We start from the raw sequence: 18,140 nt of genomic DNA, 5'->3' as shown, positions 1-18,140 counted from the left end.
AGACATTGCTGGAAGTGAAACACAGCATTCCCAGAAGTCATTGTCTTTAAACTGCTCATTTCCCAGGACCCCGCCCCACACTCCCGTCTCTCACCAAAGTCCATGCAGCTGCCTGACATCCCAGCGCAGAGCTGCTGGAAGCTTTTCAGTTATAAAAAATACATTAGAGCAAAGGAAAGTGGGTTGGAAATAAAAAAACAGACCTGCTTGCCAGGCACACACTCTCTTTAACAGCTCTCTGGGCTATGTGGCATTATAAAACAGGAGACACGTTGACAAGCAACAGGTAAAGGGGACTGTGTAAATAGGCCTTAGTAAAAAATGTCTGGAACCCAACCAAAGGGAAAAGATAGGGGGCCTTGGAGGCTTTACTGGACACTGAACAGGCCCATTACTATTGAAAGCCAGCTAAGACAAAAAAAGAAAGGTTGAAGGCTTTGTTTAGATATATGGCATGTCAAGTATTACTGAAACCTATAATTCAGGCCTGGTCAGAGTCACTGGTAACAGATAAGGCAATGTTCAATTCAATTTTATTTATATAGCGTCAATGACAATACATAATAATATGTATACGCTTTACAACATCCGGTCTGAAAGTCGGCCTAAAACACCCAGCGCAAGCATGAAGGCTAACTAAAAGATGACAGTTTAACTTGAAAACTGAAATTTTCAGGTCGTCCATTCATGTTTATGATTTGCGTCAATGGAAACAGAGGATGGGAGCAACTTAATAAACCTTTCAGGTACCTACATTTATATTATAGAAAGTCATTTGGGAAACTAGCTGTGGTCCACAATGCAGCATTTAAAAAGAGACCGGACACAAACAAGTACATCTGGACATTCTCCATAATTTTGACATATTGTATGGACTTGAATTACAAGCTGTGTATAAGATAAAACACAGTCTCCTTGTGATGGAATATAAACAAAACTCGTTAACCAGAAGACTTTAATTTTACATCATTTAAAAATTCATAATTAACCATAAAATCTAATTTGATGTTTAACTGTCTTTATATGTTTCCTGCACTGTAAGTAAGCTCCACTTTGATATCTGGTACAGCAATCACAAAAAAAGTCCTGTTGTAGGTTCTTAATGATATTTTAAAGAGTAATTTCATAGATAATTTAAAAAAAATGTTGATGACTCATCTTGCACTAAAGGGCGTGTACTATTTTTGCACCTCTACGTCCATCCTCAACAAGCTGGACCGCCAGCTATGGAATCTTGGCTCAAACACGTATGGTCTAATGCCAGAAAAAAACAAAACAAAGCAAAACACCACGACCATCTTCTTTCTCAATCTTTCTGGATTTCATCCCTGTCTGATTTAGTCTGTAAAATACCAAGCCAAGGTGGCAGGAGAAAAAGGGAGCATGTGAACCTCTGTTAGTAGCTACAGTAGCCTCCCTGGTCACAAACAAGGCGCTAATGCAGATTTGAGGCTGGTGTCTATTCAGGCTATTGGAACTGGCCAATCAGAACAGGCTATGCTTTATGGAAACAAATATCACCCTGCTATTAAATTTCATGGAAATCTAACAAGAACATAAACAGATTTATTTTTTTCTTTGAAAATATACAGATATACATATGTAAGCAGTTCCTCACCAAGCCTTAACTCTCCATCTTTATCACTGTAATGCTTTTGAAGCACTTTTTTTTCCCTTCCCGACAAGATGTTCCACCAGTCTGGAACATATTTAACCACTGTCCCAACTTCTGGCTCATACAGCCTGCTTTCTGGACTACAGACACATTTGATATCCAAACCCAAAACGAGAAACCGAAAAGGAAAAATACGCTTGCCAAATCTTTTTTGGCTGTTGGAGAAAGTCAGTTCTTGTTTTATTAGGGCTTAACAGTAATGAAATAAATGCAAGAACTCTGCCGTGCATCTTTCCTATGTTTTATCTCGCTCACCTTGTTTTACCTTGTAAAGAATACTCCGTACCACCATGTATAAAACCGAGACACATCAGAAACATGGAAAAAGGACGGGCTGATTGGCAAGAATAAAGTGGCAAGCAGCAAGGCAGACTCGCATAGAGTGGAATGAAGAGTGCTCTCACACTGAAGTAGCTACAAATGAAATGGGGGACACTTCAAGGCAACAAGAAAGAGAAAAGTTTGCCATCAAACTTCTAAAAAGACTCGTTTGTAGGCTACTAAGGTGAGGGCTTTTGAAGAATCAGCCGTCTGTTTCCGTGTGCTTGAGATTTCCTTTCACATGAATGTGTCCTCTCTTATTCTATATGTTTCTCTCCCTCACCAACAATTTCGTCTCCTCTCCCTTAAGAACAATCTTGTCTATGCCTGTCTTTAAGTAGTGGCCACAGTATTGCTTTCCTCCTGTCTCCAGTCCTTCTGCAAATTCCACTTCCATACGTACTTGATGCCTCTCTAGAAATACGCCCTCAATTTGTCTGGAGGAGCAGGTGTGCAGAGGCAGCAAGAGCAAAAATCAAGTGGCGTATAAATGCAACTTGAGAGCGGGAAGGGAAAATGAGAATATACCAGAGTGTATACAGCCTGTTTGTACTTCCCCATATGTTGCTTTTGTTTTATTGTAGTGGTAAATCATAGGTCTGCAGGAGCACTTATCAAGCTGCAGCTCATTCTAATTAGAAATTGAGTGGACATCAAAACACAGATACAAAATCTAGTCATCCTCAGGTTTTATGTGACTGAGCCATCTGGACAAGAACTTCAAAAATCTGGATGTATGAAAAGATATTTCTTCCATTTAATTCAGTTTTCTATGGTCCTGTTGCTTCATTTTCTTTTGATCACCTTTCCTCTTTCCTTCCTTTGTTCTGCCTTCACTCTTTTAAAAATTAGGAGCAGATTTGGAGACATGTGTGGTGTGTTGTGTTTCCGTGTCCACGGCTCTGATCATGTGAGAGTGACGGCGTGTTTGTCTCACCTGCAGTGTTTTCAGCCAGGGAACCAATGTTGCTCTCGTCTGCCACTGAAACACAAGAAAGCCATGTTAACTCAGATACACTCAAACACTTTCAGCTGGTGTCGATTGACTCATTCCCTCGACGTCTACGTGTTCCATTTTTCTGACGTGCAAAATGTACAAAAACTGCCGCACACATGTCCCTTGAAAACCTCAAAACCTGTTCTAATGGTTTTGAATTTCTCCTTTCTGCCTTAGTCACCACCTCGGCTGCTCTCGCAATCACTCTCTACCCCACTATTATTCTTTCTGTCTCATTTTACAAGATGGCGGGGTAGCTGATTTTTTTCCCTGTGATGTTAAGGCACTGCTACTGAAGTCATTTCCCTTCCTGCCTTCTTTCTCACTTCATTTGTCATCCCCCCCTCCCTTCTCTCCTTCAGTCTCTCATCCACCTTCTCATTTTGTCACTGCCCCTCATCTATCCCCTTCCACATTCTGCCCTTTACCCTCACGTCTCTCCTCCAATGTTTTCATTTTTTCTTAAGTTACACTCATGCCATCCAGCTCGGCTCTCCTCCCGCTTTCCCTTCTTTGATCATATTCTAATTGTTAATTCTCCTTTCACTTTCTACCTCTCCCCAGTCCTTTGGCTCTTTCTCCGTCCCTGCTAAAGCCAACATGGAACACACTGACTGGTAGCACCGGGCCACATACACACACACACATAACCACAAAAACCAACCAGTAACGTCACTTCTTCAAGCAAATATTTTTCTAATGAAAACCAAACGTGAAGTGTAACTTCATACGTGTGTGTCTGACAGCATCTGTCTGCAGTGAATTAGCACGGCTGCTTCTGCAGCACAGGAGTTTGTGGATAAGATGGGGGACACATTCAGTGTTTTGTTATTAAGTAGGGCATCTCAGAAAGCTACAAACATGGACACAGTTTTCCACCACAGACTGTATAAGAGAAGTGGATGGAGCCTCCAGGAATGATACGGAAAGCCATCAGCCCTCCTACCTGGCTAGCACGTGGCAACGCCATTCATTCCAAAAAGAAGTCCACTTTTAAGAAAGTCAATAAGATCCACTTCTCATTAGATTTATTACCTCGTTAAAAATGTCCCTTTTGAGTTTATGGTCTCAATTGCTTTTTAAATCTCTTTTCAATACAGCTTGATGTTCTATATGTGAATTAACTTAAAAAGTGCATTTCCTTGAATGACCCCTTGACTCAAAAGCAAGTCAATCCCCATAGACTCCCAAGATACAGCAGAACGTATTGGTCTCTGTAGCTAATTTCCTTATTCCTCATGCATTTGGAGGGGTTCATTTTTATGTTTAAATTATATCAAGGCTTACAAGGTATGCATTACTTAGGGCGGAGCCACTCTGACTGATTGCTAGGTTGTTAGCTGCCTGTCTCGCCCACTAACACTTCACATCACTGCCCAATTTAAAAAAAGCTGAGAGTTAGAAGGATTTAGGTTCTGCCAAGATGGCGACGACTAGAGTCAATACTGCTCTTTAAGAACTCTATGGTCTGGTGTAATTAAGGGTTTATCCATCTTTCTATGGGGTAACAATGCATATCCATGCCACTGTGTACATTCACTGTTAATATCTGTGTTTTGGTTTTTGAAAGTTAATACATATTGGTCGCCCAAAACATTTCTGGTTCAGCTTTGGGTTGTAATAACTCACTCAGATGGGTTGGCTGTTAATTTGGCCAATTTAGTTAATTTAGTTTTATGTCCAGCATCCATTAATATCAAAGTTAACATGAACTCAGCATGTACCTTCTTAACCAAACTACCTAGCACTAGCTGATAACTTTTTTTCTCTCCACAGCGCTTCCCTCTCATCCAAATATAGTCACTTCTGACTCTTCAAGGCTTCACATTAGTCCACAAACCCATGGGTGACATCATGATGGCTACGTCCACTTCTTTTATACAGTCAATCTGTGGTTGCCTCTTAATAATAACAATCAAGTTTAAGGTAACTTCAGGACAAGGAGAGGGGCATACAAAGACCGAGGTGAAGGCACAGAGAAAATAAAGTGACAGGGATGGAGGGAGTGAGAGGAACACTGTGAATCAGGGGAGTTCATAACTTGGAAGCAATCTTAAATTATTCTTTAATTTTTAATTGGGCTGGGGTAGAAAATGAAATGAGGACAAATTAAATAAAAATGAAATTATGTAACTGACCCTTGAATGTCTGCCTTTCTTTCTTTTCTAACTTTTTTTTTTTTTAACACAAACACACCATTAAACACAATCACAACAGTCACAACACAGAATGAACTCAGAACTGACTGTACAGTACAGGGTAAGTGGTCATTAAATGTTGCTAAGATTAAGTTCCCATCAAGGACAAAGCACTTCTGTGACACTAACTGCTATTACGACACAACATAAAGAGTCTTCTTGTTTAGCTTAAGAAGGCAACAACTAGAAACTAATCTATTATAATTAAATCTGCTTGTTGCTGGCCTGTTTTTACTAAAGCCTAACCTAAACTAATACAGATATATGTTTAATGACTATGTCTCCAGTAAGATAAATATGAACAATGGCTACAGTCACTGATGCTGTAGTCATTTATATCCTGCTCTATCCTTCTTTAAGTGGCCGTGTTACAGTGCACTCACTGAAGAAAAAGTCATCAACTATTCAAAGGCGTCTGATTTTGAATCATCACTTTAATTAAAATGTTCCAAGTTAAATAGACTGCTAATAATTAAAGTTTAAAGCAACTCTACCAGAAATCTTTCCATATGCCACTATGATATGAGGTTAAATGTATCATACTATTATGTTGACATCTGTGTCTCTGTAAGTGATACATATTGTTTGAGCTCCGTTAGAGAAGTACACACGACAGAAATTCATTCATGTTTATGCAACATGCGCTGTGCTATAGAGTTTATGATTTTGAAAGATTAACCACAAGCATTTCCATACAGTGCTAACGAGCACAATCTGATTTACATATGGTAATGCAGAGGCATGTGTGCTGACAAAGAGATATTTGCTAATTGATGCTTAAGTTAGCTGCTGTTAATGAATTCATTAGGCGCTGTGGTTATGGTTCATGTGTGTGGTGATTATAGCAGGATAAGGAAACAGATTTTACTGGTGTAGTATATACATCAATCGGCCATAACATTATGGCGACCTGGTCAAGTTCATAATACTGAATACGTGGTTATCATGGCACCTGTCAGGGTTCGGACACATTAGGCGGCAAGATGTAGATGTTAGAAGCTGGAAGGTGAACTTAGAAGCTGGAAGTTGATGTTAGAAGCATGAGGTTCACGTTAGAAGCAGGAGAAAATGTGCGAGTGGAAGGATTTGAGTGACAAGGACCAAATTTTGATGGTTACGGACGGCTGTGGACGGCTGAGTCAGAGCATCTCCAAATGATAATGGGTAGATAGATGGTCGATGCCGTTTCTGACAGAAAAGTTGTCAGAGTGAATCACAGCTTGTTTTGTATGGAGCTGTGTAGTCACAGACAAATCAGAGTACCTATGTTGACCTCTGCTCACTCCTGAAAGCTCCTGCAAAGGGAACTGGATCAAGGAACAATGGAAGAAGATAGGGTCTGGTCTGATGAATCACGTTTTCATTTCTATCATATGGATGGTGGAGCATCTACGCGTTGCCTTTTTGGGGAAGACATGGCACCAGGATGTAAGGAACACCCCCTTGTCATTACCATGGAGGTGTACTCGGTCTGCAACAATGTTCAGGTGGTGGTACGTATCAAAGTAGCATCCACATAAATTCCAGCACTCAGGTTTGTCAAAAGGACCTGTTTCATCTTAATGAGATCGTCAATGTCGTTCGCTCCATAGGTTGGTGGTTTTAATGCTGTGGCTGATCGGTGCATTTGTCACTACAGCAATTCCAAATTAAATCAGAACTGTTATAATTAAACTGTTACTTTCGAATCTTTCACTGAAAATTTGTTTTGCGTCCTTTTTCATCCAAATATCATCACATGTGCATCTCCTTAGCTTCAGCATTCTGGTCTTGTTTGTGGTGTTTGATCAATCTGTTTTCTTGAACTTTACAGAGACACAGGGTATGCTGGAAATAAGAAAAACAAGCAAGAAGGATCAAGCAGGATTTCCAGCCAATCCCCGAGGATGTACGGTCCTCTCTTCTACAGTATTCATGTATATATATAAAAAGACATTCTAATCTTTGTTAAATCTTGTCCCTTCCTGTTACTAAAGAAAAAAAGACAGACATTTGTTAATAAGATGTTTGAGATTATTGCTGTCTGACGGTTTGACAACGAAAACGTACCATTCAAGTTGAATTCAATCCTGGTATGGCTGTCATGCATTCAGTGATGATCGTGTGTGTATAAGTACAAAGGAGGTGACACACAGGCATACAATATATAGCATCAGGCACTTAGTCATGTAGAAATAGATGTTTATGCTGTTCAAATAATCTCTTTTGTCTCTTTTTCTTTTTCTCTCTCTCTCAAACACACACACACACACATGTAGCAGTGGAGTCAGCTAGAGGAGGAGGACTGAGGGAAGTGACATTTGAAACAAAACGCTTTTGTTATGCTGCTGCATCCACTGTCATATTACACTGACGTATGCGCAAAGACAGACATAAGTGTGCACTCGTGTTTGTAAAGTTGACTTTTTAAACAGTCACTGAAATGTCACCAAACCCTCGCATCGGAATATCAGCGACCAGAGAGCAACAGGTAACAAAGACGCCAGTCAAAGCGGCATCACAGTGGCTGCAAAGTCGCCCTTCTGACATTTGTTTGCAGGAATAAAACACGATAACAAAGCACGAATTTAAATCCGTGCAACAAAATATGACAAATTTTTTGCTTTCTTTGTCAGAAGTGTGAAATGTGAGAATGAAAAAAAAGAGGATAAGGGTCACGCATTAAGGAGCACCTCAGCTTATCTGTTCTAGAGCCACATCAGGCTATTCTGTAGCCACTGAGAGTGTTCTGATCTTTCTGGCAGTCAAAAAGAAATTCTCTGCAAGGCAACAGACGATCAAGCGTCTCCCCCTTCACTGCCTCCCACAGCTTGTTAACTTCCTCTGTGTCACCTCTCATCTGTGTCCCACTTATTCTGCAGTACAAACATTTATCTGATAAGAAATCCTGCAGTATTTAGGGAGCAAACAAGTTGTTTTATAAACACTGATAAATACTGACAATTCAGTTTTTAGTGTATTACGAATACACACTTTCATACAGCCATTGAACACAAAAACATGCACGTTATTGAGACAAATAAACAAAATAAATACACAACACCTTTCCAGAATGACCAGTCGGATAACATTCTCCCATTCACACAGGCACACAAACAAACAATTCATAATTTTTTCATATAAAACCATGCAAACCGCCCCCACCTCCATGCGTAGCTGTGTCTGCTTTTGCTCTTGCTTTGGTGTCACTCTGCACATGGCTTTAAGGAGCATGCTGGCAGTGCAGCAGCCATGCATCAGCAGGAATATTTAAATTTGTGTGAGGCCAAGATGCATGCAGCTACCATGCAGAGAAGATAAACTGAAAAAAACCTCCCCACCAGTGTGATGCTGGCTCTGAGTCGTACCCAGGTCCATGCTCTTGGAGGCTTTGACGTGCTGGAACTGCTGCAGGTCCTGGTTCTGGCTCTGGGTGGGAGACTGGGGCTGGGCCGGGCAAGAGATGTGAGAGTTTTCCCTAAAACATATTGATTAAAGAGTCACTACTTTCAATGGTGTTGGTAGAGTCTTGACAAAAAAAAAGCAGCGAGATAATTCATATGGAAACAACATTCTAGTTCCTACTTCATCATTTTATAATTAGAATACAGATGGTACAGTTCTTCTTAATTCATTTATTTTGTGCGACCTTCATGCAGACAGGATGCGAAATGAATGCTAGTCTAGTATCCATCTACTAAACAGAGGACTCAGTGTGCATAAAGTCACAATTTCAATTTCCCCAAAGTTACCTTAAGGTTGAACTAGATGCAGACCAATTTGTAAAGAAGATAGTCATCATTTGTCTTGAGATCATTCATTTCTGAAGTATGTCAACTATATACTCTATCACACACCTTTCCTGTAGATAGGAGTGTTGGATGGAGCTGTTGTACTCAGTGTCATATCCATACATCACCCCTTCCTCTTCCTCGTCCATGTGAGAGTAACTTCCATTGGTCACTGGAAAGAAAAAGATAAAAAACATCAATCTGCTTGGAGAAAACAGTAGCGGGGGTATAAGGGGATCAATGAAAAGAACTGTGTCATGTTTTCTGTAGTGCAGCTTATTCATTTTGGTACAATATTTTATTGTAAGTAAGAAGGGCTAGCAACAGCTCCTCTACATGCGAAATGAGTTGTAGAAAATGATTTTATTCATCCCAAATAGTTAAGATAAAGAGAAGTGTCTTTTTGTGTTTTGTTTATTGACAAATGAAATGACTGATATGACCTGGGAACTAGTTAGTGTCAGGATAGAGCTCTTCTGTCAAACAACACATAGGCCATAAATAAGACTTAAGTTGAACACAGAAGGGTTTCAGCCATGTTTTCAGCATACACTCCTATTTGTAACCATCCAACTGTCTACACAGACAACGTAACAACTCGTGTTGCATTTGAACCCGAACCATACCGTTGTGGTTCAAGTCTGACTGTGCATTGTTGCCGGAGTTCTTTCAAATTTCTTGTGAGTCTCGTAGATACAGAGTGAGCACCAGAGTGTTTCTCAAGCGCTCACCAACACTATGTTTTGGTATTGGTATAACAAATATAACTGGGTGAAGCTTCAACACTCAATCAGACTAGCTCCACTTTGATTTGCAGCACATCATGCTGGTCACACGGCGACTTGGGTCAGGCATTAGTCTATGGCTTCATAACACCGGCTTCCATTGAAAATGACTGCTAGCCAGTTGTCTTTTGACCAGTGGCAAACCCTACCCACTGTACAGTAATAAAGTACTGAGGCATGACAGCCTTCTAGTCAAGCTGGGGGGCAGTCGGTGCCCCTGTAGCGTAGTGTAAGAAAATTGGAGAGCCAGACTCCATTCTAATCAGAATATGAGTTTACATAGAAACACGTTATTTAGATTTCATTATGGGGCATGTTTCAACTAATGCAGAGAATAAAAAATACCTCTGCATGCAACTGAATAGTCCTACAAACAATCAGAGCCATTTTTCGTAAACAAATTCAATTCCACGATGCTCAGATTAACAGATCTTTGCCGGGACATTATCAGTTCCCTTAAGCTAGTTCGAACCAACTTCTTGCCACAAACATTTTGTTGGCGGAGGAGGTTGGGTTGTCTTCCAAGCTAGAGCAACACACAAACTTGAGTCCCAAACTTGAAGGTCGACACAGTCTATGAAGATTTAGTCAAATGTACTAAGCTTATGCCTAAAAAGTAAAGAGGATTATGCTGATTGTCTGATTCAAAGTTGCAAAGTAGTTTAGGTTTGCAATTTCTGGTAAAAGTTCCATCAGTTAGAAGGTATGATATGTGGAAAAGCATGAAACAAATGTTTAACACCCACCTTTGAAGTTTATGAGGGGATTACTTGGTACTCTAAAATATTTGTAGAGGAACACTTACCTACCTTAGTTACCTAAACACACCCAACTGTGTTCTACTTTTAATATAAACCTATTCTACAAATATTTAGAAGACCAGGCATTAGCAAAGGACTGGAAAGTGGGGTTAAAGTTTCATTTAAGTACTTCACTGACAAAAGGTCCTAAGAATAAAAATTAAAGTGGGTGAAAGACATAAGAAAGATAAGCCGCTGGGAGAGGAAAAATGTAAGAAAAAAACCCAAAGAGGATGAAAATCTCCCAGCAGAAGTAGCTCCAGATGTGTGGCACCGATACGGCTCTGTCTGCTTGATAAACGAGTTTATGACAACTTGATACACAGACACACAATCCGCCCGAGCGTAATTTACATACAGTCATCACTTCTCAGAGTGCATAGCTGCCGCACAACACAAGCTACTGCACAACCGCCGCAGTGTCCTTTATGCGCTCGCACACGTGCGACTGAAAGCAGAGACGTCTGGAAGTGGAGAGGAAAACGGCGGCGTCTGAAGATATCACGTCCTCTCATCTCCATCCCTCCCTTCTCACTCTCCTTCTACACTAATCACCTGCTTTATTTTTCTTCTGCTCCCGTTTTTGCAATCTGATATTTTGGCTGTCATTTATCTCTCCTTACAGATCTCTCATAAATCATTTTATCTCCCACTCAGTTTGCAGGCCATTTTTTTTTTTCTAAACTTCCTCCCTCTCTCCCTCCCTCACTGCCAGCACCTTAATCAGCTGAACTGTCAAAAATGGATTCTTGTTTCACCTCACACACACAAATCTGTTCTCACCAACCAGCCACTATTTGAAGTGATAAAGGCATTTGTTGCGTGGATGAAAGATCAATAGCAGGCTGCTAGCAGATAGATGAAACCTCTTCTTCTGCACTCGACTTTTCCTTCCCATCATTTGCATTTGTCTTCAGATCTTGCCTACCTTTCTAGCTTGCTCGCCATGTTTATTATCCACATACAGCACCAGTCAAAATTTTGGACTCAAGTGTAGAACAATGCTGAAGACATGAAAACTATATGTTTCACATTTTAGATTCCTCAAAGCAGCCATTGTTTATATTTAAGACAGCTTTGAGACCTTTTGGCAATATCTTAATTTCAAGAGGCTGTCACGGGGAAGGGTTTGGTTTCAACCTTAATACGCTGAAGACTATCAGTTGTGTTACACCAAAGCCCTGTTGGTACAGAGAAAATAGCCGCAGCATTCCGCAGCGACATCTGGTTTGCGATTAGCAGGACCATCATTTGTTTTTCCAATAGGGCAATGACCCGAAACACAACTCCAGGCTATGGAATCTGAGCAAGAATGCATCAAATGATCTGGCCTCCACAATCACCACACCTAAACCCAGTGGAGATGGTTTGGGATGAGGTGCAGCCAATAAGTGGTCAGCCTGTGCGGAAAAGCCTTCAAGATTGTTAGAGATGTAGGCTGAAGCTGTAACTATAGAGCCAATAAGCCATTTTATGTACAGGTTACTATAGTTAAGTAAACATTTGCTACGTCTTTGAAGAATCTAAAATGTTTTTCACTCACTTTTTGTGTAGTGTCTTCAGTATTACTCAATGTAGAAGATAATATCAATACAGAAAAACGCATTCAATGAATCAGTTTGTTCAAATTTGTTATTAGACTGTAACTGCTATGGTCTGTGATAAGTCTGTTACATAATTTGCAATAAAAAAGTGCAACAGTGATTGCTGATGAGTGATACTTAAACCTTCAATTAGGGATGTACCGAATATTCGGCCACCTAAAATTTCTTGGGGTCTACAATTTCGGTTTTCGGTTTCGGCCAAGGTAGGGATGCACTTTCCGGTGCATCCCTACCTTCAATAGCCATATTGCCATATAATTGTCATTTGACATTTGAACTAAAAGAGAACCTTCAGCTAAGGTAAGGAGAAAGAGAAGAAGTAGTAAAGGAAGAATTAGAATTATTCTTTCCTGTCAGCTAGTCTCAAACTGCCCAAAACTGAAGACAAAAAAACTGCAAAGAAAAGACAAGCAACAAGAAAACTGGGACAACTCTCCTTCTCTTGAAGCTGAAACAGCTGATAGTTCACAAGAATTGAATATTCCCCATGTCAGCCCTTTAAAAAAAGGGTCGGTGTTTCTATCTCCAATTAAGCACAGAAGTCACTACTACAAATATGCCCACCAAAATACATTATGGTGACTATCAATATATCATAAAAACATTGGTTTTACAGAAGTTATCTTAACATTAACAGTGTTAATGGCTGTCATGACTGTACAGACAAAGTGATATAGCAGAGGAAGAGATACCTTGACTTAAAGTACCTAATATGGGTCAAACCATAGACTGTATAAATATGGAGCGGAACAGTTCCTCAAAAGTGAAGGACAAAGCAAGTGTAGCTCCCCCTGGTGACTGGCTGCAGTACAGGTCATAAGCTCCACCCCCTTCAGGACTTTGGCCCAATTAAATCACTAAAACACATATCAAATTTATTTAATTTTTTTTCAACAATGGTCTCTGTCATTTTAAGTTGAAGTGTCAATTTTTTGGATACATTTCATTTTAGCTAGTAATTTGACGCTATAGAAACAGGATGTGACATATGGCGACCACCAGTAGCCATAAGTCACATCCTGTATGCCTGTGTCACTATATCACCACGCTCTAACATGGGTTTCTAATTGAACTTTGTAGCATCAAATCTCAAGGTGATACCACCCAGATGTCATCAGTAATTTCTGCTTATTTTCTCCTTCAGAGAAAAAAGCAGATTTACAGCTGTGTTCACAGTCTGAGCAGTGCCAGCTGTAAAGAGTAAACTGATCTTTATGTGTAAACCAGCGTTCCTTTAGTGAAGACACATAAACCATCTGGTCATTAGGAAATTCCATTGTTCCATCACAAAACCAATTTCTAATTTTGGAAAAACTGCATACTTTCTGAAACTGTATTCATATTCGCACAAGCAGGTTAACTACAGAAAGAGACAGAATACAAGAAGACAGACTGCATAAAAAAGAAAAAAGTAATAGATGGAATAAGATGCATTGATGGATAACCTCACTTCTGCATAAATACATATGTAAGGAATTATTGCGCTCAATTTATCATTTTAAAAAACCACACACTCATGCAGAAACAAATCATTTCAATTTGGACCTCAATGCCAAATAAAATGATTCACTGTGTGAAATAGTTCATTACGAGAGTAAAACACTGGCAGGCGCAGAGGCACACACACACACGAGCACACACCAACCAATAGCGGCATGCGAAACAACTCACAACTGAGAGAGAAATGTGCTTACTGTATATACACACACACAAACACACACTTAACGTGTGTAATGTAAATGACACTGTAGAGGAGGTGAATTTGAACAGCAGTGTATTCAAGGTCAGAGCTGTTTGCCAGATTCAGTATAAACAGACCACTGTTTGATAGCAGCCAAAAAACCCTGAGCCAACACACCCACATGCACGCACATGCACACAGCCATTAACACACTTCTAAACAAACAGAGATATCATTCAGAAACATACAGTACACACACAATTTTTAACAAACAAGCACTCGTACAGGCAGATACCAACACGAGCATACATACAGTCAGAGAGAAATGCACATGGTTATGTTTCTGTTATTTCTGATCATGAGGATTTACTAATCATGACAACTACTTATTTCTAACCTGAAAGTTAAGCAAGTCTTCACACTAAAACTGAATGATTTACATTATGAAAAAAACTGAGACACACCACCACAATGTTAAACAAATTTGCATCTCCTCAAAATGAGAAATACCATTATTGCCACAGTGCACCATGTAATATTGAATCATTCCGTCCACAGTTCAATACTCGCTTGTGAATTTGCTATATTTATTTTTCATATCACTAGTGTTGCTGTTCCATTTGTGTGTGCCTGTGAGTCCACATGCTGGGGCGCCGACAATACTGATGTCAGATTTCACACATTACTCCAACGTGGCGAGTGGTGGTGGAAACAGTAAAGTTTCTGCGTTGAGTGTAATGGCAAGGAGTCAGTGACGGTTCTCAGTCATTCAGGTTATGGTACATCAGCATTGCCTTTCTTTAGCTTTTGTGGAACGGCAAGGAGCATTGATTTACAAGGGCTGCCTACTCAAACAGAAACGCTTCCAACATAATGTTGTATCTGCAGAGCTATCACGCAGCCCCGTCACCGTTGGCAAGCAGGATAGTAGAGAAGGCATCCAAAAAGCAACAGTCCCTCGCTGATGCTTTACATAACCAAATGATTCAGAGAGACCCCCAAAACAAAAACAGAGTCAGTGGGGATTTGTAGACATTTAAGACTTTCATCAACTTATGAAATTGCTCATCCCCTGCTAAGTTGAGCACCCTCATACGTTTTTGTGCACTGAGTTATTTCCTGACCTCTATGGAACAACACACAAAGGTACTGAAAACTAACTGGGTAAATCACAGAACCTGGCTCTCACTCTAAACAGCTGGACCTCACGGGCAAGTTATCTCAGTGATGGTTTCCCATTCTATATGTCAAACTGGAGTAAGAGGAGTGCAGCACTACCTCGCCTGTATGACAGTTTAAAATCCAGTGTCAACTGCACTGTCCTGCTTCCTGAGGGAGGTGACTTTTTTCCATAAAAGCACTAGCGTGGAAGCCAGGCCAACCACCCTGCCTTGCGGTGGAAAGTTGGTCTGATATTCTTCTGCTGGGAACTGATTGTGCTCTAGCAAAGATCTGCTGGGCCAATCAAATCGTTTGGACGGGCTTTATGCCACGACACACAGAAGAGTAAAAGCGAATGGCTTTTTTTTTTTTTATAAAAGGCTGTAGTCGAGATGTTTAGAGTCATGTCATCTGAGTGCCATGGAGTTGAATTTCTTTCTACAACTAAATATGTCTGATTGGTTGTAAGACTAACCAGTTGCATGCAGAGGTATTTATTTCGCCACATTGGTTGAAACTGGCCCCATAACAAAATCCAAATGGAGCGCCAGGCTATAAAAGCACCACAGACCACCATGTCTTGACTGGAATACAACAAAATAAAATAAAAAAACAGTCCAACAGCTGGGACCAAAAGTATGAGGCAAGTATTGAAACTAACTGGAGGCTAACTAGATTGCTGCATCCCTAACAGAAGCACAAACATAAATAACATGAGGTAGAAGCAGATAGAGTTAAACAGCACACAAAACTAAAATAACTCACAAGGCCAAATCCCTGCAATAATAAACACAAGAACCTTGAAAAAAAACAAGAGAAAATAAGAGCAGAGAAGAAACAGAAGACATAATAAGGGCAGAAAGCTCTCTAATTAAGTCTGTACTGTTTATGGCAATATCCCTTTTTATGTTTATGTTTGTATTTACTTTGTTTTATCTCGGAGACACTGTTTAAATTTCATGATTATTATTAAGTTTATTCAGTGCTTTACTGAACTTACTGCAAATGATATGCCCACCTTTGATGCTGCTTTGAGGGTGAAAATAAAACAGAAACGCTAAAGAAGCGAACAGTGCATCGAGTTCATCTAAAAAGAGGAATGGAAAAAGGTCAGAATGGGCTGGAACCAAGATTCAGGAAGAAAAACCACAATGGTGTTTTGAATTTTAGAAAATTTAGGAAGTGGTTTTGCTGGTAAAAAATGTGCTTATGTAGCATCTCTGCACTGTAACGTGTTTCTGTGTGTCCTCGTGCCACCCTTGGTGTGGGCACATATAGGTAAATGAATCTGGGTGAACATTTCTTCAAAAACTCTAAATGCCCTTTCCCAAAAGACAGTAACCAATGTAAGAGATAATAATATGAGACAATACACTTACGAGTAAAAAAAAAAGAAAAAGAGTGTTTCTAATACCCTAATACACTAGAGTACAGCGCTATTCAACTCTACCAACCGTGTGTTCATTTTGTAGTACTATTGAACTGTATTGTGTGGTGCTGACACATGTTTCTATTATTTTGACAACCCCATGGCAGTAAGAGGGCTGGGCTAAACAACAGAAACACTTAGCTGTTAATTCAATCCACTTTAACAGCTCCACAACCTACATCAGCCTGTTCAGTTACCACCTTTGTGACACTGGTTCAACATAACCTGAACATTAGAACAGTAATGAACGAGGATTTAGTGAAGGACTGTTACACTGGAATGCATTTGTTTTCACTAGTGTACCTAATTAACTGGCAAGTCAGCGTGATGCTCAGTGTGGATTACCACAGCTACACCAGAAGTTGATTTGTTTTTGCTTTGAACTTATTGCCCCACGATAAAGTTTATTCACGCTTGATTTTAGTTACAAATGCTATTGGCGAATTGCCGAAACAGAAATGATAAGACAAACCTCAGTGTATCACTTTTGGTAAGAATGCATATTGATTAGTATATTAGTTTCAGGAACATAAAGAACATTTTTTACAGAATTCTTATTTCCATTGTATAAAATACGCCACCATTTCACCAATTACTTTCTGCTAGAATGCAAGGAGGATGTCTGCAAAGCTTCCTGATTTGTTGAATAACATTAGGAACATATCGGAAAAATGAGTAGTTGTTACAATGAGTTTCTGAAGCTTGCTGCAAGTGAAATATTACTGTCAGGACATGAGAAAAAGAAAAGATAAGAGGAGTGAAATATTAAGTATCTTGTAAAATGTTTATGATGAAGTCTCAGGTTGTTTTTATTATCTTTAAAAATCTTTAATAATTCACAGCCAATCCTACTGACATTGTGCAGAAGCTGTTTGCTTTTTGTTTTCTTTCTTTTTTTGATAAAATTATCCAACAGACGTACAAGAAAAGGGTTGTATCCAAGACTTAAAACAAAGTCTGTGTCAGCCTGTTGATCAGCCGCCGACATTAAAAAGCAAAAGAAATGCTCTCACCATTAGATGCGTAGATACTGTTGGTCACTAAGGGAGGGTGACTGTGGTCCATGCCTTGACTGAATAATCCCGCCTGACCGTTGACTGGGCTTACAACTCCTGAATGGCCTGAGGAGCTGTCAAATGAGCGATTTGGTGACACTCCATGTTGATCCTAAAACAGACATGAAACAGCAGACGGTAACGGTTACCTAAAACCTCCTTTCTTTCTTTTTTTTTAAGCAGGCAGGCAAAAATACAGCACATAGAAACAAATACAATTGCAAAGTTGTTGTTTCTTTTTGTTATTTACCTTTAATGTTTTATATGTAAGCATGAGGTATGTGGATTGCATTTAATTTGAGTGATGACACAGGGAGGAAATGAGCACTTTTTAGCAGACTACTCAAACACAATGAGATGAATGAGAGGCAGACACTCAAAATACAGTGGAGGATCAAGGTGACAGAGGAGACACAGTTTCCCATGCCCAGTAAGGTTAGAAACACATTCAGCACTGTTTCACTTTCCTGTGTGTATGTGTGTGGCACTGACAGTCATGCTGACATCTATGTAACAGTCAAACAAAGCACTGATTACATTGTTGATGTGTCCTCTTTGTGCATATATTATTTCTTTAGGAATATAATTTGCATTTATTTGTCATTTCTGTGTAGAAGACTGTACGTATTCGTTAACACACATGCATATGGATGACATTTTGGCT

The 18,140-nt window shown here is 39.8% G+C and overlaps 1 protein-coding gene across 3 annotated transcripts in view; it reads right to left on the bottom strand.

Annotated features, from left to right (window-relative positions):
* Window positions 1–18,140, bottom strand: part of pard3bb (par-3 family cell polarity regulator beta b) — a 250,350-nt gene that overhangs the window by 96,500 nt on the left and 135,710 nt on the right. For 2 of the 3 annotated variants that reach the window (XM_084544176.1, XM_084544174.1), the window contains exons 14-17: window positions 17,435–17,588; window positions 9,028–9,133; window positions 8,512–8,648; window positions 2,934–2,978 (exon numbers count right to left, since the gene is read on the bottom strand). In XM_084544176.1, the coding sequence (XP_084400302.1) occupies window positions 2,934–2,978; window positions 8,512–8,648; window positions 9,028–9,133; window positions 17,435–17,588 (442 nt within the window). The remainder of the gene's footprint in view (window positions 1–2,933; window positions 2,979–8,511; window positions 8,649–9,027; window positions 9,134–17,434; window positions 17,589–18,140) is intronic. The other variant, XM_084544175.1, reaches the window with a different exon arrangement.

The sequence above is a fragment of the Chelon labrosus genome (assembly GCF_963514085.1).
Source record: "Chelon labrosus genome assembly, chromosome: 5".
NCBI lineage: Eukaryota > Metazoa > Chordata > Actinopteri > Mugiliformes > Mugilidae > Chelon > Chelon labrosus.
This window is presented reverse-complemented; position numbering and strand designations above follow the sequence as displayed.